The sequence below is a fragment of the Xenopus tropicalis genome, chromosome 5 (genome assembly GCF_000004195.4).
Source record: "Xenopus tropicalis strain Nigerian chromosome 5, UCB_Xtro_10.0, whole genome shotgun sequence".
Classification (NCBI taxonomy): Eukaryota; Metazoa; Chordata; class Amphibia; order Anura; family Pipidae; genus Xenopus; species Xenopus tropicalis.
The window spans coordinates 119378994-119406482 of NC_030681.2; the positions used below are offsets into that span (position 1 = coordinate 119378994).

Here is a 27489-nt window from a genome sequence, read left to right on the forward strand (position 1 = left end):
ATTGGTGCTGTGCATGAAACAAAAAGGCATCATCATCATCATTTATTTATATAGTGCCAGCAAATTACGCAACACCTCACAATAAATTTAAACAAACAGGGGTATACAGAGTAACAATAGAGTCAGAGGGCCCTGCTCGCAAGAGCTTACAATATACAGGGGTTAGGGATTGAAACAAAAGGAATGTGGATACTGATCTATGATACATATATACATGTCTGATCAGTGTAGATACATTGCATATGCTTCCCTAAACAGATGGGTCTTTAGGAAACAAAAAGGCTTGGCTTACATGTATTATCCGAATAATATCTGCATCCCTCCAAGCATAAATATTGGTGCAGATCTGCAGATTTACATTCACCCTATGAATATAGAGCTGGTAATGTGTGTGTTGACCTTTACGTCAGGCAGGTTAGGGTTGAAATTTGGGCAAGCATTGTGGGTGTGTGTTGGGTGTGGGCCACACTGGAAAGAACACTATTCCTCTGCTCCAGAAGTTTCCCTTTCTTGGAGGCTAGGGCACTTAAAGAAGTAGTGATTGAAGTGAAAACATGGGTACAGTATGATTTGGGTGTAAGTCCTACAGTGGCAACATTTTGTGGGTTAGGGTAGGGTATGGGTTAATGTTTTGTTGATTAGGGTTGGGTGTGGGTTACATTTTTCCTGTCCTGTACCCCCTCCTGCCCCTATCTTTACCCTGGACTTTGTTAGTGTAAGCTGTGAAATAGTGAGGATGTTTACCTGCAATAATATTATGTTTTTCCCAGTTGTGGTGATTGAAGGTAGAAAATGCATCCTCTTCACAAATATTCACAATTCTGTATATGTGAAGAGCATGTCTGTACATAAAATTAGGAAGATAGTGTACACCAATACAGATGAGATATTGCAACATGGAAAAAAGCTGATTATAGATTTTGTTTCTGCAGTGGCATGTAAAGTGAACAAGGTCACATTTTTTTGCCTTGGGATATATGACGTATGAGGCAGGATGTCTGACCATGTCAGAAACTCTGCATCTAAAAGCCACAATCACTAAGGACCCATTAAATCAGGATATAAAGTAAAACATTTTTAAAAAATATACTCAGTGTACTTTTATAAGCACTTTTGCAATTTACATTTTTACTATTTTAAAGATATTTGTAAGTTTTCAGCCACTTTGTCCTGGAGCTGCTGCTGTCTGAAGGGTTAATTGAATAGAAGATGCTGACAGAACCCAATAAATTGCTAGTTATGGCTTTAGCAAGCTGTGCTATGTGTGGAAATCATACAATACTTGTCAAGTGACTGTGAATACCCAAAAACAGAGGTGAATACAAAGTAGAGTTCCATTTTAAAATAGGCCCTAAAACTATTAACCCTTTTCTATTCATTGTTTTTGTTATCTACCAATGGTCCTGATGTAGTTTGGACAGTGCCAGATTATTATTATTATTTACCAGAAATTTCTGGTATAATTTTAGGCCACCATGTATCCGTGAAATACTACCCAGCTGTAAACACATTAAAGGAGAAGGAAAGGCTAAGTCACTTGGGGGTGCCAAAATGTTAGGCACCCCCAAGTGACTTAGATCGCTTACCTTTTACCCCGGGCTGGTGCCCCTGTTAGGAGAGAACAGCACCAGCCCGGGGTAGCAGCGAGCGCTTCCTACTTCCTATTCGCTTGCGCGCGCATACGCAGTAGATTGAAAAGCCGAACTTAGACAAGAAAGTCGGCTTTTCACTCTACTGCGCATGCGCCGGCCCACGGATTTCGCCAGCAGAAGAGAGAGGAAGGAGGAAGCGCTCACTACAGGTACCCTGTTTTCTCCTAACAGGGGCACCAGCCCAGGGTACAAGGTAAGCGATTTAAGTCACTTGGGGGTGCCTAACATTTTGGCACCCCCAAGTGACTTAGCCTTTCCTTCTCCTTTAAACTGACTACCATTATACAGGTATGGGTTCCCTTATGCAGAAACCATGTAACCTGCATAAATCCATATTGGAGGTAAAACAATTCTTTTGGGTTTATTTGATGTTTAATTGACTTTTAGCAGATTTAAGGTATGGTGATCCATATTACAAAAAAATCCCTTATCTGGAAAACCCCAGATCCAAAGCATTACAGATAACAGAGCCTATATTATAATTTGCATTGTAAAGCTGAAAAGCACTGTTGCCCAGATGATATGTTGATCTTTTTGTTGTATTGCATTTGCCCTACAAAGCAATGACTTAGCAGAGAATGAAACATTCATCTTATAAACCTGGTTATAATTTGAAAAAGATGCCTGGCACTTGTCTTGAGATGTGGATTTAGAATGAAACACATAACTCAGGCAATATTTAGTCAGCAACTGTAGCGTAAGAGTATTCTGCAGTGCAGCTGCTTTGTTTGGACACAGATTTAAAACACTGGCCATCCTTCTATAAAACAATTTCCTTTATCTCTTTATAACATAAAAGAAGGCTATCAGCAAAACTAAAGTTTCTGGTTGTGGAAAAACATATTTGAAGGACCAGAGACACAAAAAATAAGAATTAATATTAATTTGACATGTAATATTTTTTTATCCTGTACTTTGTTGCACAGTAACTAGAAAAACCATAGAGGGGAGGTAGATCTCTCCAAGAATGCTCTATTAGATGAAGCAGATGTGGAAAATAACAGCGGCTGTGTACATATGGGGTGGGTTTGGGACTGAGCTTGGACTCTAGAAAGTAGAGGGAACAAACTGGTACAGCCTAAGGCAGCTCCTCCTCAAAACCCCCTTTGAATAATTTTGCAATTCATGTTTTTATGTCTTTCGTGTACTTAGCAATTGATGATATGGATCTGAGGTGCTGATTACTAATTTCTACTATCTTACTATCTTATACCAAAACCTAAGCCTTTCATTTTCTATGCACAAAAGTCTGCAATCCATACAACCTCAGGCCTCACTCAGTATATAGACAAGAAGACAATTACCTTGAAACAATCTAATGTTGCATCTGAAATGTTGTTTGTGTTTTAGACCCCAAATTTATCTGCATTAGAAGAATAAATGTCTGAGACTGATGAATCTGTTTACTACCAGCCAGTAATGATGATGTGTTCAGTGAATTATTTATGATTGTTACAGTAGTCACTGAATGAAGTTGCAGTGGCACAAACAGCACGGATCAGAGATGGGATCAGCCAGCAGGGGGCAGTAAAGCTGCAGAGTAGCCTATCTTCCTAGCCTGGATTTACATTATGAAAAGAGATCATTTGAAATCAACATTTTTAATGCTATGTGAAAACATAGCCAAAGAGACTTCCTAGGCTCAGAGAGCAACACTATAGGCGTCTTTCATGACAGCACTTTTCCCCCAGTCTGGCTGTTCAGACCACACTGTCAGAGGATGCAGGCGAGTCCTGAGCTTACTGCCTACCATAGATAGGGCCCCATTGCAGACTGCAGCCTCTACTGCTCCCTAACTTGCGTGAATGGTTAAAAGTGGTCATTGTTAGTTGAGTTCATGCATGTAGGGTTCATACTTTCTCTGTGCCTATAGTCACCCTGGCTATGGGAGAGGGGTTATAGGTCATGTTTGTGTTTTAAGTTTTTCACCAAGAACTAATCCAAACATGATGTTTTTGGTGTACTCCTAATTATTTTTCACATGTTACCCTTCGGGACAGCACAACAAGGGTTGGACAAAGAAATTAAATCTTCAAATAAAGAACTGAAATCACTTGTATTTTCAACTATATCCCATTTCAAAAGGATTCTGCATGTTTCCAATAAATTGCACTACTAAATTCCAATACAGATGGAGCAGAACTTAGTGCCAGCCCAGAAAAACACAGTGAAGTAAATGAATGGGTTGTGTTGTTTCAGCTGCTTCATGTAAGTCTGCAGCATTGGTATGCTGCTATTATAAAATACCCTGTTTAGTATGAGAGTTTCCAAACTCATATGAAAGATATAACAAACTGTGAAAGAAGTAGAGTTTTTGGTGTCTGGACTGTGATGCAGCAGTCTCTAAATGGGCAAGATTAGCAAATAAGGAAGCTGTGTAAATAATATTGATGGTTCCTCTGGATGTAGAGTCAGAAATAGATTTTCACCTCCTACATCTCACTAAGAGGAATGTTGCATTTCCATCATGAAAGTTGTTCTGAAAGCAAAACTCAGTTCATCTACAAAAAGTCATTATTTGTATATTTCTTGTTTTTTTTCTACTCATTGCATTGCATAATAAATCTGTATAGAAACCAGATTTCTACATCTTTGAAAGAGTTCATTCCTACATATATCTCAAGTCATTTGAGATAGCATTGACAGATTACATTTTTGTGGTTTATTTGTTATCCCTTTTGTATTGAATCCCATGCCATCTAGAACTGCTTATACTGCTTATTTAGTACCAGACTGTTAAGTGATAGACGAGTAAATGGTAAAAGTAAAATAATGCCAAGAATAAAAAAATAGATGATTAAAACAGACACATATACAATCTCTTTACTCCATGTTCTTTATAAACTAAAATTTAGAAAACTCTAAAATTCTGAGAGCAACAGCCAACCCTGGCACATTAGTGATGTGTGGTAAGCTATACTTCAAAAAGAATATTACTGTAGAGATGCAAATGTCTGAAAATGGCAAACATTTCCTGGAATGAAATTTATGAATAAGTAATTCCAACCACTAACCACATTTTGTAGGTGGCCCTGGCATTAATGAAATTCGTGGTAAATCAGTCCTGATCTCAGATGTTTTAGGACCCAGCTGGCATAAAAAGACCTATACACTAAATAACTTAATTATAATATATATGAATGACTCTGTTTAGATCTTGGCATTAAAACAGCAAGGATTAGTAGCTCTGTGCCCCTTTTTGCTGGTACAATAAACTAATAGTTTAACCTATCTTAAAGTTTGTTGTTATGCTGAGATATTGTTACAAGTCTGTTATTATGAACATATACAACATTTCAGGTTTTTTAGTGGTTTATACAATCAACAGCCTGTTAATAATGTGTGGTAATAGTGAGGATATTTAATATGAATGATCTCTTTAGGTTCATACTGCACAGCATTCAAATGCACTGTGGGTATACAGTGGGTTGCACAACTAAAATGCAGCCAGATGACACTAAATTGAGTGATATTGACCAACATGAAAGAAAATGGTGGGGGCAACAAACATAAGGGAACGGGAGTTCAGGTAAAACTGATACAGGTGTTTTATGAGACCTAGGTCTCTGAGGAAGTGCGCTGTCACAAAACGCGTAAGACCTCAAGCTGTGTTTTTTAGATGTGCAAATAAAGGTTGATCGATTTTAATACCAACTGTTGTGGCTTTTTATGCTGACCTGGAGTGCACTGCCAATGTGTGAAGTTTCCCTACCCATACCTTGACTTGTGCATCATTCACACAAATTGCACCCCCTAGTGCTCTTTCACTTTTGCCCGTTTTGCAAATAGTAAATGACCCCAGTTGCCTTCCTTTATTGCAGAATTGCTGTGGGTCAATGTGCTCGGTTTTAGAATAACAATGGCTTTACCCATAAGAAATTAACAACTATTTTGTTACATGATCATCATCTCCAAAGTTGAATTGAGAGCAGCGGCAGTTAAATGCCCCTCTTTGATAAATACTCCCCCTTGTATATTGTGGCATGTGCTTTTGAAAGCCAAACAACTATTGTGAGGGCCGGATATAATATTAAGGAACAACTGATGCTTCAGGGATATTTCCCTTCCGCTAGTGAGTTGTGAATATAGAACTGCCTAGAATTCTCCTTTTGAAAGTGCAACTTTTAGGCAACATGGAAAAATTATGATTACAGTGCAGATACATGATCCAAAACTATGAAAGTGTCATTTTATAATTTTTCTTCCCAGAGGTAAACTTGGGGATAATGAGAGAAGAATATAATCAGAGCTATCCCCCTACAGAGGCTGCGAATCACATTACCTCACTCTTTGACTATCTTGGCATTCACATCAATGTATTCTGCAGTGCCAGCTCTTAATGTTCTAAAGGCTAGCAAAGGGTTTCATCTATCAGCCAGTGAAATAGAAGCTGTAAGCGGTAAATTGCTCCAGATCTGCAGAGTTTTAGTCTCATTAGTGCTGCTGAAATAGGTGGGAATCTAGATTTTATCATGCAGTTTCATTTTCAGCAGGCTTTATTAGAATTTTGAATAACCACCTAACAGAGATCTAATTTCATTAATACAAACTTTAGTACAAAGAATATGAAGTGTATGGGAAAAGGTCTTCTTTATTACAATCAATACATATCAATATATTTTTCTTTTGAAGCAAATTATCTGAAACATTGCAAGGAGGAGCAAATCTTATTGAAACTCGAGATTAGACTTCTAGGGGAAACGTTGGGCAGCTAGGATCCATTGTACTAAATGGATATTGGTATGTGTGTGTTTTTATGTGAGTAAGCCCTGTACCTGTAATGTTGTAGGTAGTTTGTGCGTAGGAATTGCAGATTATGGTATAGTTACAGGTAGTGCTGGGCGGTATACCGGTTTAACCGGTATACCGGTTTTTAAAAAAAAAACGGTATGAGTTTTAAACATACCGCTATACCGGTATGCGCGCCTCCTGCTGTTTTTCTCCAATCACATCCGGGTTGCGCCCGTGCGTACGTGACGTCGGCGCGCATGTGACGTCAGCGCGCACGCGACGTCGCTAGGACGCATCGCTGGAGCTGGAGGAACCACAAGTTGGGTAAGTTCTGCTGGGGGGTTGTGGCTGGGGTTGGGGGGGTTGTGGTTGGGGGGTTGGGGGGGTTGTGGTTGGGGGGGTTGGGGGGGTTGTGGGGGCTGGGGGGGTTGTGGCTGGGGGGGCTGGCTGGGGGGGTTGTGGCTGGGGTTGGGGGGGTTGTGGCTGGGGTTGGGGGGGCTCGGGCTGGGGTTGGGGTTGTTGGGGGGGGGGGCTGGGGTTGTTGTTGGGGTTGTTGGGGGGGGGGTGGGGGGCCACCAATATTTATTTTTTATTTATATACCGTCAAATACTGTGATACCGATATAATTTTGAAAAATACCGTGATATAAATTTTTGGTCATACCGCCCAGCTCTAGTTACAGGTCAATGTCTGTCAGTCAGGGGCCAGGCTTTAAAATGGGCTTTTCTGCCTCACTTGCTAATTTCCTTTGCTCTTGGGTGTTGGAACAAGGGATTTCTGATCTTTCACCTTGTCACATGTAGTTTATGGGGGTCAGCAGGTAATTACGTTGCAAAAAAGTAACTTGCTGTGTATATTGGGTAGTGGTCCAAGCAGGTATAAATTCATGGTCCAGAAGCGGATCACAAATCTGGTGTCTACCCAGCAAGCATTACATTGGTCTCCAGTGTGTATGTCGTACCAGTGTATGTGACTGGTTGGCCAACAGGAAATGACGGAGCTGCATCTTCCTTACAACTTCCTGCATGATTTCTTGGCTCAGACTGCGGCCCCACCAAATGTACCAGCAGAATTGTCAGTGATCTGACAATGCTTAAAGGAAAGGTAAAGTCATTTTGGCATTTTACTGCCAATAGATTTGCCACATTAGTGCCACCTAGAACAAAATATATTTATTCTGCAGAATCCATTACCATACCTGAGTTAACAGCTTTAGAAGCTTTCTCCGTTTGCTTAAGATAGCAGCTGCCATTTTAAGTAGTTTCATTCCTGCAGTCTAGCCGTTATAGCTCAGAGCACACATTCCTAAGGGAGGGGGGAGGGAGTTCTTAGCATTCTGGTGGGAGGGGGAGCAGGAGAGGGGAGAGAGGAGAGAACTGCACAGTCTCTGGAATTAAGGATGTTTTTGAGAGAGGAAGTCAGACACTGGTCCAAATAGCACAAAATACCGGCACAACGGGATTTGTTTTAGCGGGATAAACCCTGCTGATTTTAATAGTAGCAAACCATGTAACTTTTCGGGGGCACGCCCCTTCGTCAGACATGGTGGAGAGTGCCGACGTCTCTCTAAATACTGTGCACCAGGTGGAACAGAGTGGAAAGGCCAGGGTGTGCTGGTGAGTGTGGATTGAAGTCAGACACTGGAACATCATGTTTACAAAAAATTATACAAGAAATCCTGTGTTTCTTTTGATAGAGAACTCAGTGCAGCATTACTGTAAGTACTTATGGCTGTATTTACATAGACCTTTCTGATAAAGCTTACTTAGTTTTTACCTTTCCTTTAATGTCATGGAATATAATATTGTGTTAAAAGCAAATAACTATAGTCTAAACTTAAAGGAGAATGCAAGTCAAATTTTAAAAAGCATACTGCCCAATAGTCCTCCTATTGTTTAGTAAAAACACCACACTTTTGGCTCACCTAATCAAATATTTACTCAGTCACACTTACTTCACATTTTCTAGAACAGGCAGCCATCTCTAAAAAGGTATTCTCCCTTCCTTTCCCTCCTTGCTTCATACTGCACATGTGTTTCATTCCCTCCCCCCCCCTCCCCTCTGCCAGATCCGCTTCTGATTGGCTGGTGGGCATGTGTAGCTCAGAACAGCAGACAGGATCAAGTTACACACATGCTCAGAGAATAGGAAGGCTGCCGCTGGCACCTACAGGAAGAGGAGAGAGATTTAAGTGATGTCACTGTAGTCTTCACACTGCTGTAGGCTGCCAGCACCATATCTCAGAGAAGCAAGCAGGGATCTGGGAATTTAGATATGCAGTAAGTACTTAAAAAGAATGCCTTTAGACTTACTTTTAATTTTTATTAACCTTTCATTGTCCTTTAAGTGATGTATTTTCTTTCAAATTCTTGGTCAGATTTAAAAACTAGACCCTTTTTCATTTCCAGGAACAGAGGGATTTGTATTGGCCTGCTTATGTCAAATAACTCAAGCGTGGTGTGCCTAATACTGATTTGACCACACAGGAATGCTGATAATCATCCAACAGAGCATGAACTGGAAGTTGGAGAGAAGCAAGCCAGTTGGTATTATACCATCGTACCTAATACAAATGATACTTGGTGCCAATATTATTATTAGGCAAGAAAGACAAACAATAATGAAAGAGCTAGTGTTTTTTTCCAGAAAAGGTGGCAGCCCTAGTAGGCAAATGGACCAGGGCCTGTAAGGAGTTGCTGTCAATAAGAACACTATGAAAATCCTTCTCCCTTTACAGGGCAAGCTGGCTAAATTTGGCACTGGGGGCTAATGTGAATAGCTATTGTACGTACCTCCATGAAGTGATCCCCTGGCACGAAGCAGTGGGCAGTAAGCTCATCATGTCTAAGTGCACTACAATGTTGCTGCCAAAAAATAACTGGGGAACTGGCCAAGCATCAGTTACAGTGGGGTAGGAATCTAAACACAGAACTCACTATAAAATAACAGGTGCAGATATAGTTAAAGTTAACCCTTATATACTCTGGCAGTATAAAATATGATAGATGCTGCCCCCAAGTGCCCTGCTGAGCTGCTGGCACTTTTACAGTCTTCTGTGTGCTGGAAAAGATACTTTTCCGAAGATTTATAGCAGAGCGTAGAAATGAATTAGCAAAGCTTTCTGTGCAGAGTTTTTTTTAATGTACATTAAAATACAGTCTCAGCTGCATTTTACACAGGGCTGCCAACAGAGGGGAGCCATGATTTCCGTAGAGGATCCTAGAGCAATGCTTTTTTTCTTGTTTATCAGGTGCCATTTTGGCCCCCACCCTTTTCAGTTAGGTCAGGCAATATCTGGGGCCCACTGGCACAGACAGAAGGCCTGCTGTACTGGTCACAGGGGGTTGCAATGCCAATGTAATGAAGCGAATATATATTTATATATCATATATATCATATATATATGTGGCCCTTCAGCTACTACTACTGTATGAATGAAAACATACATACTGGCATTTCCCTGAATGAATGTTTTTGGTTGATAACACTAGGAAAAAAACAATATATATATAAATATTGCACATTAAAGAATTTTTTTGCTGAGTCCTTTGTTTCTTTACATGGTGGCTACCTGACACGGCACACAGGCATCTTTTGTTTTGGTGGTGTGTGCAAACCCAGGGTGGCACTCTGCTTCAGCTCTTACCTCGGGTGCAGGGTAAATGATTTAAATATCCAAAAAAGACCAGCAACATCGAGTTATATTCCAAAAAGATCAATCGTGTATTAAAAACGCATGAGAAGCCAACGTTACGTTTCGGTCCCCATCGAGACCTTTCTCAAGGCAACCATGTTAACCAACCCCATGTTTAATTTATCCATAGTAAACAAACAAATAGGAAGTGACATCAGTGCACACATGCCATAAAGTGACTGTTGCAGTAAAGCATGTAACTAATGCTGCAAAGTGATCTGTGCCATAAATTATTATTAGAGCATCACATGCCATAAAGTGACCATTGCAGTAAAGTTTGCAGCAAATCTGTGCTATAAATTATCATTAAAGCATCACATGCCATGAAGTGACCATTTCAGTAAAGTGTGCAGCAAATGCTGTAAAGTGATCAGTGCCATAAATTATCATTAAAATATCACAAGTGCAGATCTGGTGCTATTTAAATTAATACCCCTTTAAAATAATCATTAATGTTCAGTGAAGTGATTCGGCAAAGCAATCATTAAAAATCTGTGAAACAGTACAATACATCATGTTAAAAATATACACACTACAGTGTCATGCTTGCATAGTGTATACCCAAAAAGGTGAATAAATACAGTTAAACTTATATCAATATAAGATTAAAAACAACATAACATTGTATGTACGCTGCGCCAACGCGATTGATCTTTTTGGAATATAACTTGATGTTGCTGGTCTTTTTTGGATATACATATATATATATATTTAGAAGTCCAAGCAACAGGCACTCACGTCTGATGGAATCACAGATCGCCTGGGTGCAGTATTAGAGCTGTAGTTTAGAGAGCAAAAATGGAAGAATGCCGCACTCACAGGGCTTAGTGTAGAAAAATAGAGTAGTTTATTCAAACAAAAACCTAACGTTTAGGCTGGAACCTCAGCCTTTCTCAAAGTATATATATATTTACACATAAATATTACACAATAGCAAATTTTCTTTTGTACTTCTCTCTACATTGTTTCCTCTGACACTGCCCTGCCTAAAAAACAACCCTTATTGGTATTAATTGCTCTTTACAACTTAGCACCTTCTGAATTTTAACATTCAAAATACTATTACCCCTTATTTGGGACTTATGCAGAGCTGGGAAATTAAATTTCTCCTTGGCGCACACATTATAATGTTAGACTATGTATGTGAGTAATTTCAAGGGGTTGGCTTCATTATGTAACACTGCCTGTCTTTCTCTGCACGATTCTGTCTGACAATGAGAGCACAAATGTTATTAGACAGAGTGTATTTATTAATATCAAGCTGGGATATATCTCTACAGTGCAATGCAGCTGTGGATGAAGAGCTGAGAATCCAATTATTGTGATTTAATACGGTAATGCAGTTGGTGTGGCAATGGAAAATATTACATTAAAATACTTTTATGGAATTCCTTTTACCATCACTTGTTACATACATTTTCAAACTCACATACATTTTTAAAGTATATTTAGCTGAATTACGTAGACTTTTTATCTTACGTTATATTATTTGATTTGTATGCTCCTCTAAAATCAGAATCAACTGTAGCTGCTAGCTGAATGACCGCAAAGCCTGGAAGGTGCATTAACCACTAAGTGCATGAGACTCCTCTGTGCACAGTTCATTTCATGTAATAAAATAACCAATGACCTTAACTTTTCCATTGCTGTCTGGGTCAGCTCTCAACGTCAGAGGTATCTTTCTTGAAGCACATAATGAGTGGGTGCACGGCAATAACCACTAAGGTATATTTCACACACTGAAAAATCTTTATAAATATTAATATAGAAAGTTCACACAATATATATATATATATATATATACATACATACATTTATCATATTTTTTTTATTTGAGTGTAAATAGCAGACTATTTATATTAATTAATTTATAGTCCAAACAAAGGACACTTGGCGAGAAAATAGAAACGAATGTTAAAGAAGTTTTTATACATAAAACATTAACAAACCTAAAAAGCCAGAGCCAATTAGTAGTAGCAGGGCACGTCAAATTCCCATTCTCAGCTTGTAGGCCTGTTAGTCTGACATCAGTAGTAGGAAAGCTTTTGGAAGGGGTAATAAGGAATAGGGTACTTGAATACATTGCAAATCACAATACTATAAGTTTTATGGCTTTAACAGATCTTGCCAGACTAATTTAACTGCCTTTTATGAGGAGGTGAGCAAGAACCTCGATGCTGGAATATTGGCCTAGAACATAATATTTGTACTTGGATAGAGAACTGGCTGAAGGATAGATTATAAAGAGTGGTGGTAAATGGAACATTTTCTAATTGGGCCAGTGTGGTTAGTGGAGTACCGCAGGGGTCGGTCATGGTCCTTTGCTTTTTAACTTGTTTATTAATGACCTGGAGGTGGGCATAGAAAGTATTATTTGTATTTTTGCTGATGATACTAAATTGTGCAAAACTATAAGCATACCTCCTAATTGTCCCGCTTTTAGCGGGACAGTCCCGATATTTATAGTACTGCCCGCTGTCCTGGATTCATTGTTAGATGTCCCGCTTATCAGCATTGCCATTTAATTGATTGCTGTGCCTGGTCTGCTCCGGAAAAAAATCCCCCCCCCCTTAACTCTTGAATCTCCCCTGCTACGCTCAAGCTCACACCTTGATGTTTAATTGTCCTGGGAGGAGCATTTGTGACAGGCAAGGGTCAACCATCGGCATTGGCGTGCATTCCTCTCCTTGCTCCTGCTCACTGGGTCAGGGGCTGAGGGTGCGCTTTTTTATCAGGCAGAAGAGGCTGCTGTCTTTATTTGTGTGCTGGACAGTTTTACCTTGTCCTCCCCTAACATATATGTCTCACTACTGGGAATCTCTGGCAGAGCACAGCATGCAGGAGAATAGAAGACAGAGGTATCGCTCATTCATAAAATATAGCAGACATTTAAAAGGGGCCCTTATAAGTTTGGGAACCTTAGGCTGGCCTTGTTAATATGGCTAGAAATTCTAGTGGTATATTAATATTGTTTTGCTTTAACTGATTAAGAATAGAAGGAAATAACATTTAACATTTATGTACCACTGGAATTGGCCCTGTTTATAAGTGGCAAATGCACAGAACTGTTGGGATGTCTACAGTTGATATGCCCTTTATCAGTTTCATTTAGTAATTTTACTGGGATGTCTGGGGTTAATATGCCCTTTATCAATTTAATGTAGTCATACTGGCACCTTTGAAGTTAATATGTCCTTTATTCTTTTTACTTAGTGATTATACTGGCACATCTGGGGCATGTAAGGTGGGTGTGGCATGTGGGGGCGTGATCACAAAGCAGGCATGGCCAAAAAAATTTTGCCGCACTACCCGCATCACATATTTTTGTCCCTCTTTCTCTCAATGAAATGTTGGGAGGTATGCTATAAATCCATGCAGGATGCTGCCACTTTGCAGAGCGATTTGACGAATTTGGAAAACTGGGCAGCAAAATGGAAAATAAGGTTCAATGCTGAAAAGTACAAAGATATGCACTTTGGTAGAAATAATATAAATGCAAGTTATACACTAAATGGTAGTGTGTTGTGGGTATTGTTAATTGAAAGGGATTTGAGGATTCTTGTAGATAACAAGATGTCTAATTCCAGGCAGTGTCATTCTGTGGCTACTAAAGCAAATAAAGTGCTGTCTTGCATAAAAAAGGGCATTGACTCAAGGGATGAGAACATAATTTTGCCTCTTTATAGGTCCCTGGTAAGGCCTCACCTTGAGTATGCAGTGCAGTTTTGGGCTCCAGTCCTTAAAGGAGAAGGAAAGGCTAATAAAGAGTTAATCTCAAGCTTCAGGCATACCTTCAGTTCCCTCAATAGTGCCCTTAAGTCTCCCCATACTTAAGGGCAGAAGATCAGAAGCCAAACAGGAAAAAAAAACGCTGAGCAGTGTAGAGAAGATTCCCATAATGCATCGCTCCTTCCCAGACTTAGCGACCTGTTACTGTAGGCGGCGCATGCGTACACAGCAGGCGACATAGCGACGAGAACTCTGTGACATGCAAGTGTGGGGAGCAGCGGAGGGTTTGTAGCAGGAGCGGGGAGGAGTTTGTGGCAGCATGGCAGGAGCGGGGGGGTTTGTGTCAGCATGGCAGGAGCGGGGGGGGTTTGTGTCAGCATGGCAGGAGCAGGGGGGGGTTTGTGTCAGCATGGCAGGAGCAGGGAACATCACGTCAGGAGCGGGAGCGGCGGGGAAGGGGGGTGGTTAAGTGACAGATACGAGTAGCCGGCAGATATGGCAGTAGTAGGGCAGATACGAGTTGCCGGCGAGCGCCGACGGGGGGGGGAGGTAGGGGGTGCTGCAGGATGATCTGTGACATGCTGTGGGGGGGGGGCGGGTTGTGGCAGGTGAGCGGTAAACGGGGGGGGTGGCGGAGGACACTCTGTGACAGGCTGTGGGGTAGGGGGGGCACTCTGTGACATGCTGGACAAGATGACGGCGCCGTTCACTGAAACAACTATGTAGGCTCTAGTATGTGTATCTCTGTAAATCTTTCATTAGGCAAGCCAGAAATATAGTGTTTTTACACAGCAATAGTAGTACTATTTAATAGTGTGCCTAATAGATTTTGACTTTCCTTGTCCTTTAAGAACTAAACTGGGGATGGAAAATTTAAACTATGAGGTTAGACTGTCAAGTTTGGGGTTGTTTTCTCTGAAAAGAAGGCGCTTGCGAGGGGACATGATTTTTCTGTAAAAGTACATTCGAGGGTATTATAGGCAGCTAGGGGTCTTTATTTTTTTCCATAAAAACATTCAGCACACCAGAGGCCACCCCTTTAGAATAAAGTAACGGAATTTTGGCGGTTTTTCACGGTGAGGGCAGTGAGGTTGGGGAATGCCTTTCCAAGTGAAGTTGTGATGGCAGATGTCTATTAATGTCTTTAAGATGGGCCTGGATGATTTCTTGAACAAGCATAGTATCCAAGGCTACTGTAATACTAAAATGTACAGTAAGGGGCCCATTCATGAAAGCACAATTTTTTTGAATTTATAGAACTTTTCATAATGACCGTTAAAATTTGTTGGTTTTCGTTAAGTTTCACGAAAAAGTCATACTTTTCTCAAAGACTACAACCATTTTGGAATTAATTCAAGCTTCGGTATCATGACTATCTTTTGGCCAGGTTGGATCTGAGTGCCATTGAGTCCTATGGAAGGCTTCCAAAATCATGCATTGAAGTTTCAAAGCCAGAAAGGTTTTCGCGCTGTTTATGATTGTTCAGATCTGAAAATTTTGTGACTTTCAGATCGCCACCACAATATTTTCGTACGACTGGAAAAAGAATTTTCAAACATCAGAAATTATCTTGGTTACTCAGAATTTTTTCCAATCATGCTTTTAACCACCCAAAATGTGTGATTTACTGAATGGGCCCCTATCTATGATGTTGGTATATATAATTTATGTATGTGAGTGTATAGATAGGTCAGTATAGGTTTGTGTGTGTTGGGTTCACTTGGAAAGGTTGAACTTGATCAACTCTGGTCTTTTTTCAACCTTATTTAACTATGTAAATTCAGAATCAGTAGCTTAGAGGCTCAGCTCAAATTTTTCTCACTTTTTTATTGTGAATTTTGAATAAACTCATTTTCACAAATGTCAGACATTTATAAAAAAAATCTGAACTGAAGCAGCACGTGTGGAAAAAAGATGTGGAAAAGTCGCAGAAGCCCGAAAAGCAGCACTTTTATATATCTTCAGGGGAAGGGAAGGGATATCTGACATTGACTTCTACATGATCTCAACAGGTTTTAGAGTATTTTTGGAATTCAGATTTGTCTCAGTTTTTTTGCATAGTAAATCTTGGAAAAGATGTGACATTAAGTGCCAAAAAAATCCAAACCAGAAAAAAAAAATCTGACTATTAGAAAATGGTCCCCTTAGTGTTCAGGGTGAATATCCAGAATACTTTTCAGAATGATTCAGGATATCCCACTGCCTAACTGATTTTTTTCTGTGGTGAAATATAAAGCTCTCTAAATGCCATTTTAGATCTTTGGCACTCTCAAACAATATCCAGGCATATGCAGGCTATGTTTTACTACACAGTGTCAGCTAGATTTTATTTTGTTTTGTTAAACATCGGTTTAGTTTCTTGGTTTAGTGTGTTAGGAGTGCATACTCTTTTAGTCTTAGTATAACATTATAAGTGCAATATAAGAATTACTTACTATAGCCATTGGAAGTCACTCAGAAGTTATATCTAAAAGAATCAGCAGACCTCATCAACACATGGAATGTTCATGAATGGCTTGAAACTGGTGTGAAATTTTGTCACTCTACACTTTCTCATGATACCCCTTTGTGGAATGTTCTAACTAGAGAAGGGAGAATACCCAAAGAACAGATTGATTACATTCTAAAGGGTACTTATTTAATTTCACCGTACAATTACTTTAATTTTATTTCCCGTTGAGGAACAATTTTATCTACAAACATCTATAGGATGTTTATTGTGGAACTATGGAAACGAAATTTGCTCTTATATAGGCAAACCTTTTTATAGCTAAACAGGAGAATGACTATATACATTGTGGCATAGAGTATTTTCAAACAGTGCATTCTAATGATAACAATTACATTGCACTGTTGAGGGAGACAACAAACAGCATTAATAGTTGTAGTGTAATGCTGTCATTATAATGCGGCTCTGAGAATCCTGGGCAGTGTAGGCTGTAGACATCCAGAAAAAGTCAGCAGTGATAGAGCACAACATCTGGCTTATGTGATACTTCATGCAAATATTTTTATGTTTATCAATTTATTTAATGTATATTTTAAAAATTATAAAACATGTGATGTAATCCTAGCATTAATTGACTGGTGAAATAGTGGCAAGAATTGGTGTTTTTCAATTGAAATCATTCCTATGGGATCTTTAGAGGCATATTTATCAAATGGTGAACACTAACTTTCCCATACAGGAAAAAAGTGAGGGAATTTTTCTAATTTCACACTTTTGATAAATCTACCCCTTATAGAGTATTTTTTTCCCTCTCATTTTGTACTTCTTCCAGACATGTGTCTTTAGTGTCTCATATGCCATTTGTAACTGCAACATTTCAGAAATGATGTCACAGTGGCATTTTTTTGGATGTGATTATTGGCTGAAAATGCATGCTGTTACATCCTCAAGTGATAAACACACCTCTGGGTCCCACAGGGTAAACCATCCATTTTTAATGTCACATACTGTTTCAGCATTTCCCTTCCTTATGCTTACTTTTGGTACCTGAGTTGGGTGTCCACATATTCCTTATCTGTTTTATTAAAATCTGACTGTGGATAAATTTTCTGTTCTGGAAATGCTACCTTACAGCTTTGTTTTGTCCTATAAAACTCATAAAGAGAAATTAAAAAAATACATCTGTGGTTAATAGGAGCTCAATTATAAGTGCAATGCAATTTGCAAAGTGCAAGATTTGAATTTGAGCTTTTTTTATCCACAATGCAGTGGTTTTTCCAAGAATTCCAGTGTCATTGCTGTTAATTGTATTCACATAATTGCTACATAGGTAGTTTTTTTTTTTTATTTACGTCATCTGGAACACCAGCTAGTAAGGAGCCTATTGGAGCCTCATTTACAAAGCAAGGTGCTAAAAAGGGGGCAAAGAGCCCTGAATGATGACTGTTATGGCAGGTCAAATATATACAGTCATATGGTGTATGTAAGCAAACATTTATACACAGAGACTCACTGAAATAAAACTCCAGTGGCCTAGACATTGTTATAACAAACAAAATATGTGGTGAAGTGCATTGGTGGTATGAATCTGTCTAAACAGTTGAATGTACATAGTTAGGAAACATAAGGAAAGGACTCAAACTGATCCTTCCTGTTCACTGCACTGCTTACAAGCTTACAAGTAATTTTGTTGTTATTGACTTACCTACATTGCAGAATGTGACCTCACCACGTTTTAAATAAAAGAAACTAGGTGCAGTAGGATGAGGTGCAAAATGACCTGTAAGGAATACCCATCATGCAGTAGGTATTAGGACCAGGATGGAAATATACTGAAGTGTAAGACTATTCTGCAAGGCTACTGACAGTGGGAATTCCAGCACTGATCTGCTTTGTTGCTTACTCAGAAATATTCAGTCCAATAACAAATCGTATTTCTATTATATTTCCATTTGCACAGACATATGAAACACTGTAATGATCTGTCCTAAACTTGTATTGTTTTCAGTCAATAATATTGGATCCATCTTACCTTTCTTACATTGCTGTATATGGCGGTGTGTTACAGTCACTGATACACCAGAGCCTAGAAACAGTATCAAGACATTAAATCTTGGTGCTAAAGGAAACAATGTTTTGCTGATCATGGCATCACTTTGTGTATAAATCAGCTTGGGCACATATACTTTACTTGCTGGTGTTTTAAAAACCATCTTCTGTAGCGTTTTCAAGCAGTAAATGCTGTGGCCAAGGTCAAATGGCATTTAAGATGATATTAAGCTGAAAACTTATTTGCTATTATCAATACTCTCAAAAGTATAATGGGGTGCATGCTCTGTCTCTTGTTTCGTCATATACCCCCCCATCTGCTGTTTAATACTGCTCAGGGCTGGTATGGTGTCTTGTATTTCTTATGGTGTTCTTCCATTTTGTTAATGGTGCACCTGATAGGTCCTGTGTGGTCCAATTTTAGTCCGAAAAAGTGTATATAGGACAGTACAGTGACAGATGGTTGCTCAGTTCTTATAGGCAGAGACAGTATTCGGCAGACTCTGGCATTCTGTACTGGCGAAAATACATTACCAAGAATCCAACATGTGTGCCATCTGGTCTATGGAACACAGAGTTGATTTTTCACTGTCTTTCTTCAGCTGCTGAATAATTGCGAGGATTATTGAGCTGGAATTATATACAGCGCTCTAGATCTTTACACTTGAATTTGCTTCTACGTGCTTGTGAATGATATGCGTTTAAATGAACGACAGTGCAAGAAAGGGGGTGTGCATGGGGCATGCAAGTGGATGCTTATGGTCTGTTATAGTAATATGAACTCAATATATGGCAGGCACAAGTGGCCTCAGTGTGCAATTTGCTGTCAGGTTCAGTGATTCCTCCTTATTTACTTCAGTTAAGTTATAAATCTGCAGAGAAGTCTTTGTCTATTTCTCAGTGCAATTGTAAAATGTCCTGTGCAGCTGCTTTTTCTTTTCCTGGTGGGTGGGCATAACAGTTACAGAGGCACAGGTGCCCCCCGCTGTGGCACTGCATTCAAGGCAGAAAGCTAGATTACATTTTTTGCACTGTATCCTGTCAATAATTGAGTCTGAGAATTCAGTGTGCAATTAAAATATAAGAAATAGCAAGAATCAGTCAGTAGCTTTTTTTTTAATAACTGGCCTTTATATTTTGAATCATATTGCTCCTACTACAATCAGATTTTCGAGACCATATTTTTGCTAAAAAAAATGCATGATTTGAACAGATGATTTCAATAAAATAACTGGAACTACAGCTCTTTTTTATAGTGTAGAATAGAAAAAAAAACACAGAAAACCATGAGCTTCTCCCGGATCCAGAATTATTTGGAGACGGTTCTTTGCCTTAATGTCTTTGCAAGTGTTCAGTTACAGTAGATGAAGTCTTTTCCTATAGCTGCATCCAAGCTATTTAGTTCTGATCAGATGATCCGGGCAGCAGAAACTGATTGGAGAGCTGGCTGGCTACAGCTGCAGTGTAGGCTGCTTCCAGGGACAAGGAACCACTGTTTTACAAACATAGCAGCATCCACATAGAAGTTATTCTGTAGGCTTCAGGATGCAGATATGGGCTGTGCTGCCAGCATTGTTCTGCTCCAAGCCTTTCGTTCTGTGGTACAGAGGAGCTGTCCCCACATTTGCAGCAGGCGACAAGAGGATTTGTCACATGAAATCGTGCTCGAGGATGATGTGGATGAAATAAGCAGACCGAGAACTCTGATCATCATGGTAGAGTATATGCCTTTACTAGATTGTTCTGGTAGCAATAGGATTATTTTATAGAGATCCTCTGTGATTTATATTGTATGTACAGACCTAACTCCAGCTGGCGGTTGATGCTTATTCTGTTGCTTATGTAAATGTAATGTTTCCAAACTAACACTGTCAGCACATTATGTAACACACTGCCTTCCAACGAATGATATAGCACTGGCATACATTTCCCTTGTTCCCGCTGCAACAATTAGGAAGAGCCTTGTTTAATCAGTGACAGTTGAGACTGGGGCTCCGGAACCCATATCTGCATCTGTAAGGAATTCCTTTATAAATTTGCTGGAAATAAACTGTTATTCCTAGAGCTGGTTATTTATGCCTGTCTGTGCTGTGTATAGATTATACATTTATGGGACCTGTTGGCATATTACAGTATGCCTTTGTGGTTGCATTCTGCTCACTGACTTTCTGGAATAGACTACCTCTTCTCATATGTTTATTTGGGATAGTATTTAGCTGAAAAAGCTTTCCATAATGAAGGTTGATTTGTGAATGAAGGAAAATCTCTTTTGTTGTTGAAATGCAAAGTTGGAAATCTGTATGCCTGCCTTGTTTGCATTAATGCCCTGTGTGCCAGTGGGCAGTGCAGGGCATCAGGGTTATACCTCACATCAGCATTATAAAAAGCTACTAGCAGGTAGCCTAGCACGGTGCGTATGTGCAATTTTGCCCTAAAAGAATGCTGTCAACATCTTATTAATATAGATCTAGTGCATGTGGTGGATAAATATACAATCAACATAGATTTACATGTGTATTATTGTAGCTCTGTAGACATTAGTAATGAAGGCATTAATCTGTAAATGAGCAAGCAGCTATGGGCAGACTGCTGGATTTCATGGGCCTCTGCTGCAGCCCTCCATCCCTCAAATGACCACACATTATATTTAAAGGGCCAGTAAACACAGACACCCTCAATAAAGCACTTCATATACATTTAAAAACAATGATTTTGTAAACACTGCATGTTTTAGAGGCTCTAATACTGTTTATAGAGAAAATGGTCCTATGTAGCTCTAAGGTGGCCATGCAGGTTCCTGAATGGGGACCCACTTTGCCTAGCAGATAACAGATAAGCTTCTTAGTACGTATTATGTATATGGTGATAAACAGTAAAGGGGTCAAATGTCATTCATTGCTTTCTGCACATGAAGGATAAAAAAATCGCTTTCATAGAAGACAATGTTACTGCTAAAAAAATATGGGTTTTTTTTTCATTTGCAGTTACCAGACAGAAATATAATTTATTAATGTCTTTAAGGTAGAATATTAATTATTAATTATTGGCTCCTGACTATTATGTACAGTGCAGATACAGCCGAACTGTATAACTATTACCAAAATAGTGTGAATGGATTGCACACTCTAAATGCAAGATAATGTCTCCATGAAGGAAACAATTGTACAAAAGGGGCAAGAATATATCTGCCATGGGAAACAGGATTAAACAGTCTATCTAGTGAAGTACAGATGGTTACCCAATGCATGGTGGTAGTTTGTTTGAGTTGAATGGGTCTAATACCTTTACAACAAGAAACACAAATATAGTTATATGATTACCAGGAGTGACAGCTCTCCATGTGCAGAAAACAATAGACTAAGTTTAGTAGTATTTCAATAAACTCAAACAATAATGTTATACACATGTTTTATTTACATTTCAAACTACAACCCGGATTCCAAAAAAGTTGGGACACTAAACAAATTGTGAATAAAAACTGAACGCAATGATGTGGAGGTGCCAACTTCTAATATTTTATTCAGAATAGAACATAAATCACGGAACAAAAGTTTAAACTGAGAAAATGTTTCATTTTAAGGGAAAAATATGTTGATTCAGAATTTCATGTTGTCAACAAATCCCAATCCCAGTTTTTATTCACAATTTGTTTAGTGTCCCAACTTTTTTTGGAATCCGGTTTGTACAAATAAAAGACAAAGAATGTGTTGATACTTTTTTTTTTCATTTATTTGGATTAAACTATTTCTTTATGAGGTCTAATCAGCGCCATTATACCTTACTCTTTTCCTCCTAAATAATTATACTGTGTAACCCCTAATACTCACACAGAGGAAATAGCAGTTTAACACTCTGAAGATAAAACGAGAGGATGTCCACTGGTTTATCCCACCTCTAATGAGTCTGGGCATGGTAAAGGCATCTGTCATCAGGGCACCACTATGGAGGGCAGTCTGGAAAGATATCTCAGGTCCTCAGGATGTATACCTTTAGCTGTTAAGGATCCAGAACAGCCGACTATGGATCAGGGGTTAGACACTAGCCTGAATCCTGCGTCTTAACTGTGGCCCTAGGCTAAGGCAATAATGCCTGTAAGGAAGGGTACTTCCAGCTAACCTCCTGGTTGGAGCCAGAAACTGCTCTTTCTACCTATGCCTCTGTGTCTCACTTTCCTAGAAAGTTCTCTTAAGAGTTCTTCTATTTAGCTATTCCTCATTCACGGGGTCCTTGTTCCCTGACTTTCTCTAGAGTAAAGTATTTCCCTAGGGTATATTGGCTTTACTGGGGCCCTGTTGATCCCAGGCTCAGTGAAACTTCTACCTGAGTCAACAGATGCAGCCAAAGAGGAAGATCCATCCCTTTGCTAAACTCTATATTAGAGTGCAAAGGGAGTGGTCAACCCATGAACCAATAAACCACATAATGCAAATTGTAAACTAGATACATGGGTCTTTGCCCAGTAACAGCATAAAGAAGGAAATGGTAGGGTTTAAAGCCATAGGGGCATATTAACCCTATGGGTCCCTACAACTGCTAAATCCAACCTCTCAGTATATGCACAAGCCATCCTCAGGAAATGCTGTGTGGTGCATGGCTGTGAGGAAAACACAGAGGCCCATGAATTATCCATCTATACACATATCTTTGATTATTTCCTCTACATTTATTCACCTATAAATATTGGCAGATGTAGATTTCATGTTCCAATATTCCTTATGAAATTCTGTTTCAGCTAAGTAGCACTGATGGACTACTGCAAATCCATATCCGGAGAAGAACTGCACTTATCCAGACATTTGTTCCTGTTGTGCTTATAATGTACTGCTGTCAGACACTCAAGTACTAGACAATAATGGCCATATTTAAAATAGTTTAAATAGGTCGCCGGGGGAAAATTCATTTAAAAGGGATTTTTAATGGCTTACTTATCAAAGGGTAAACATGAGAGTTCAATCTTAAAATTGATTAGAGTGCTTTATGAGGCAGTTTTGCAATTTATATTTTCTTTACGTTCCCAAGATATTAAGGCATACATGTATAGTTAATATGAGTGAATTTTGTTACAACAGCACCACCTGTCAGTCAGTTTCTGACCATGAGCTAGTTGAGGAACTTGTGAAAAGAAAGAAAGAGGACTGGCTTGATGTTTTTCTGGTTAAAAAAGACGTGAAAAAAGTTATCTGAGGATTCTAATGTTTTTCCGAACCAGAAGAACAACACCCAGCCCTTTTTCTTTCTTCTGACAAGTTTCTCGACTAGTTCACGGTCTGAAAGTGACCAGCAGATAGTGCTGTTGTAACAAAATACATTCATATTAACAGTACACATTCCCCTTAATATCTTGGAATCTTAAAAATAAAGTAGATTTCAAAAGTGCTTAAAATAGCACTATCATCAATTTTCAATTTTATATTCACTTGTTTGAAATGTTCACTTATACTTTATTAACACTTTCTAATTATGATAAAGGTACATGATCCATATATTTCCATGAGTAATATCTCAAACAAACAGTGTGTCAAAATCAGTGACATCTGAATGAGTGGAGATGTTAGGGGGAGATAGAGGAGACCAATTGCAAAGGAAATATCTGAATAACCGTATAGCTACATATCGTTAGAATTTCACCACTTGAGCCAATTACTATTGCATGCTTTAGCTCCAGATCATATTAAAATGTCTTATTCTTGTTTAAAAAGAAAATGACACAGACCAGTGTTTACTTCCAGTGTGAACATACTCAACCTACCCTGACTTAATTTTTGTTGTTATGTTTATCTCTTGGAATCCACAGATCACTGAGCTGTTTATTTTTGTGGTGATATGTTTGACCAGTTTTCAAAGACCAATGAAAGATGCTGTCCCTTCAGCTAGCTACAGTCATATTTTCTCAGGAATGCAAGCCATGGTTTAAAATTTAGAAGATACGCTGTAATTACAATTCACACATTTTATGAAAAACACATGATGCACCTGGCAGTACAGCCAAAATAAATGTGACATTTCAGACTTATTTCTATACATTTCTATATTTATTAACACATACATCCAAAAGAAGGAAGGCTGTAGTCATTTCAAACTATGTTTAAAATATGGGTGAATTGGTATTTCAAATATTGAACTAATATTTAGATTGTATTAAATGGGAATTCACAAGATAGATGAAGGAGAGTTGAACATGGAGGAAATAGGAGGATGATGAGGATAGATAAAGAGCAAAAATAGGGAACAGAGGCAAATCTAGGCAGCTTTTACAACTCAAGTATCCATGGTACCTAAAGAAAATACTTATCCATACAATCAGTTAATAACAATTAATTTATTGTTTTCGTGTTCTGTTAAACCTGTAAGCTTTGATAATTGGATTGCTTTAGGAATGGTGCTGAGTCTTTTTAAGAGGTTTCTCTAAAAATTATAAGAATAGAGCATATTTAGTTTAATACTATTTAAGCTGCTTATCCAGAGTTTCCTTACCCACATGGAAAAAGTGGGAATTTTCCGTTTATACATAAAGTACAGTTTTTTCCTGCCAAGTCCAAACTTTGCTTGTTCTATTTACCAAGATCTCCTGGTAACAGAGCTGAAGCAAATGAAAAGTCATTAAGAGTGTACTGTTATACAGAACGCCTTTTTGGCTTGTTAAATTTACCATTAACTCCTATTTCATGCCCAAATATTTAATTTGCTTAATTTCTTATGCAGGAACTCTGAAATGTAATTTATTTGCCTTCAGTTTAACTGCTAGTCTGCAGGGAATGCCATTACAACAATGAGACAATTTTATTTCCCATACAATATAAAATACTTTTGTGATTCCTATCATAGCATAACATTTGCAAAGAAATGATTAAACATAAATGTATAGAATTTCTTTCTTCTGGCAGTGATCAATTTAGGATTATCTTTTTTATAAGAATTTAGAATCAGACACAAAAGTATGTATACCAACAGGGCCAGAGTTACAGAAGGCCCTTGGCAAGAAGGGACCTGTGCCACTCCAGGAAGGCAGGGACATTCATCCTGTGGGCCTCCAGCTGTTGTTGTACTAACAATCCCAGAATCCCATGTGCAACCTTCAGTTTCCAGTGGAATGCTAAAAAGTGAACTGGGGGGGCCACAGTTTAGACATCCCCTATGTATATATGAAAATATCTAGCAAAAATATAATATATTCTTTGTACTGTAATATTCCAGCTTTGGAAAGGAACACTTGTTACTACTAAAAAGGTTTCCTTTATGCTAAATAGTTTTTTTATTTAACCATTCCATTTGGAAAAAAAAATTGTGAATGTTATAGTGTGTGCCAGTGTGTAGTGTATTTAATAAAACTGCTCTACTTTCTCTACTGAGAAAGTCATTATGTTTGTGCCAACTTTAAGCAGGCCTTGAAAAATGCATAAGAAATTCCCAGTATAATATAATATAATGCAGAATATTACATTACAAAAATGAGCATTCTTATTGCACATTTTTTTACATTTATTACTTTTCCTTAACACTTATGCATGCTATGATTCTGTGTTTTGCAATGAAAGCCGAGTCTAAAGCACAGAAAGGAGACAAGAGCCATATATTTAAATAAAAAGCTAAGGGGAAGTTATTCCTGATGGGTTACCAGCATTTAACATTTTATCACAGTTTCTTGCTTGTCAAGGCTTTGTTTTTAAATAGCCACGCATTTATAGTTACCCAAGCCTTTTTTTGTCATTTATAACTTTGTGAATTGTGAATGTGAGCAAACACATTCAATTCTTTTCTATGGTATCTTAAAGTTCTTTCAACAAATTTGCAACAATTTTAATGCAGTGCAAGTACAAGTTGGTACAATTTTTCCCTACATCATTATGGTAGTGTAATTGCAACACAAGGACTAAAACTTGCATTAACAAAGTGCAACAAGCTATCTGCTTACAGCACAGACAGATTTTTGCCCCAGAGAAACTCAGGACATGAGACACTACAGCCAACACTGCATTTTGTAAACATTTGCCACACTCAAAAAATGTATTTGTTAGTGCTTATTGCACTAAAAGGGTAATAATATTTACAGAGGGAATGGAGCAGAGAAATAATGAACAAAGTTAGGGATAGTAAAACAAATCTATTTTGTGGACTACTGCTGTGCATAATTGTGTAAACATGTATAATATATGATTGTCTCCTTCCATAAGTTTAGCTCAGCTACAGTATAAACAGTACAAGTTTCATAAGTTGTGTGCAGTGGAAAAACTGATACATGGGGCTATTAATGATACAGCCAACAACATTAATCAGACAGAGAAAAACTGTAATGGGCTTATTTATCAATTTTCGAGTTTGTAAATCAAATTTGTTTTTCTAAATTGAATAAACTCACATATCGAATGGTCGCTTATTTATTAATGAGGAAAGCTTGTTCGAATAAAAAACCTGAGTATCTCAAAAAACTTGAGTTTGAATATGGCCTGATAACTCCCTTTGACTTCTATAGAAAGTTTTACTGGACCCCCTAAGTGTAAGCATGTGACCATAAAAAGGAGCTGTGGCCAGCTCCATGTTGTAGCTCCTAACATTCCTAGTAATAACCAATAAAAAGGGCAACTACTTGGGAGTAGTAGAATTCTTAATGAAGGGTAAAGTTGGTGCAGTTGGAGGTTTATCATAACATATGTACAACCAAATGTAAGCAGAGCTAACTACCCAGCAAAAAAATAAATACAGTTTGCACACTCAGATTTAATACAAAAAAATCTGCAGCATTTCCATTTAAACCTAGTTTCATGGCAGCTTTAAAAATTGAAATTGTCAGACGCATTTTTATTTATTTTCTTATGTATTTATTTATTCCTTCTTAAATGCCAGTGTGAACATGCCCTAAGGGTATATATGTCACAGTGTTCTTAATTTAACAAGTCAGCAGTGAAATAACATTTGAAGTCTTATTACTTAAAGCAGTAAATTATATCCTTGTGAATTCTCCACTATATAATGTTTTCCAGGGCCTTCTAGTAAAGGTTTCCAAATTATAGTGACATGGGTTCCAAACTCTACATAAAAAAATCTTACAGAACTCAACATATACATGTTTCCATAGATTTACAATGGTCTATGTTTTATTTCCGACCAAGAAATGCAGAATCTACAGCACTGGCATGTTGGTACTCCCACATAACACTACACTACATTGCCTGGCATGTAAAGGGTA

The 27489-nt window shown here is 38.4% G+C and overlaps 1 protein-coding gene across 6 annotated transcripts in view; it reads left to right on the plus strand.

Moving 5' to 3' along the window:
• dock10 (dedicator of cytokinesis 10) overlaps positions 1-27489 on the plus strand; it is a 156408-nt gene that overhangs the window by 10673 nt on the left and 118246 nt on the right. For 2 of the 6 annotated variants that reach the window (XM_031902390.1, XM_031902396.1), the window contains exon 1: positions 19658-20020. The exons of 1 other annotated variant lie outside the window; for it this stretch is intronic. In XM_031902390.1, coding sequence (XP_031758250.1) covers positions 19859-20020 — 162 coding nt within the window. In that variant the 5' untranslated portion in view covers positions 19658-19858. Of the gene's footprint in view, positions 1-19656; positions 20021-27489 lie in introns of those variants that run through there. 3 more of the 6 variants (XM_031902391.1, XM_031902397.1, XM_031902392.1) reach the window with 2 other exon arrangements.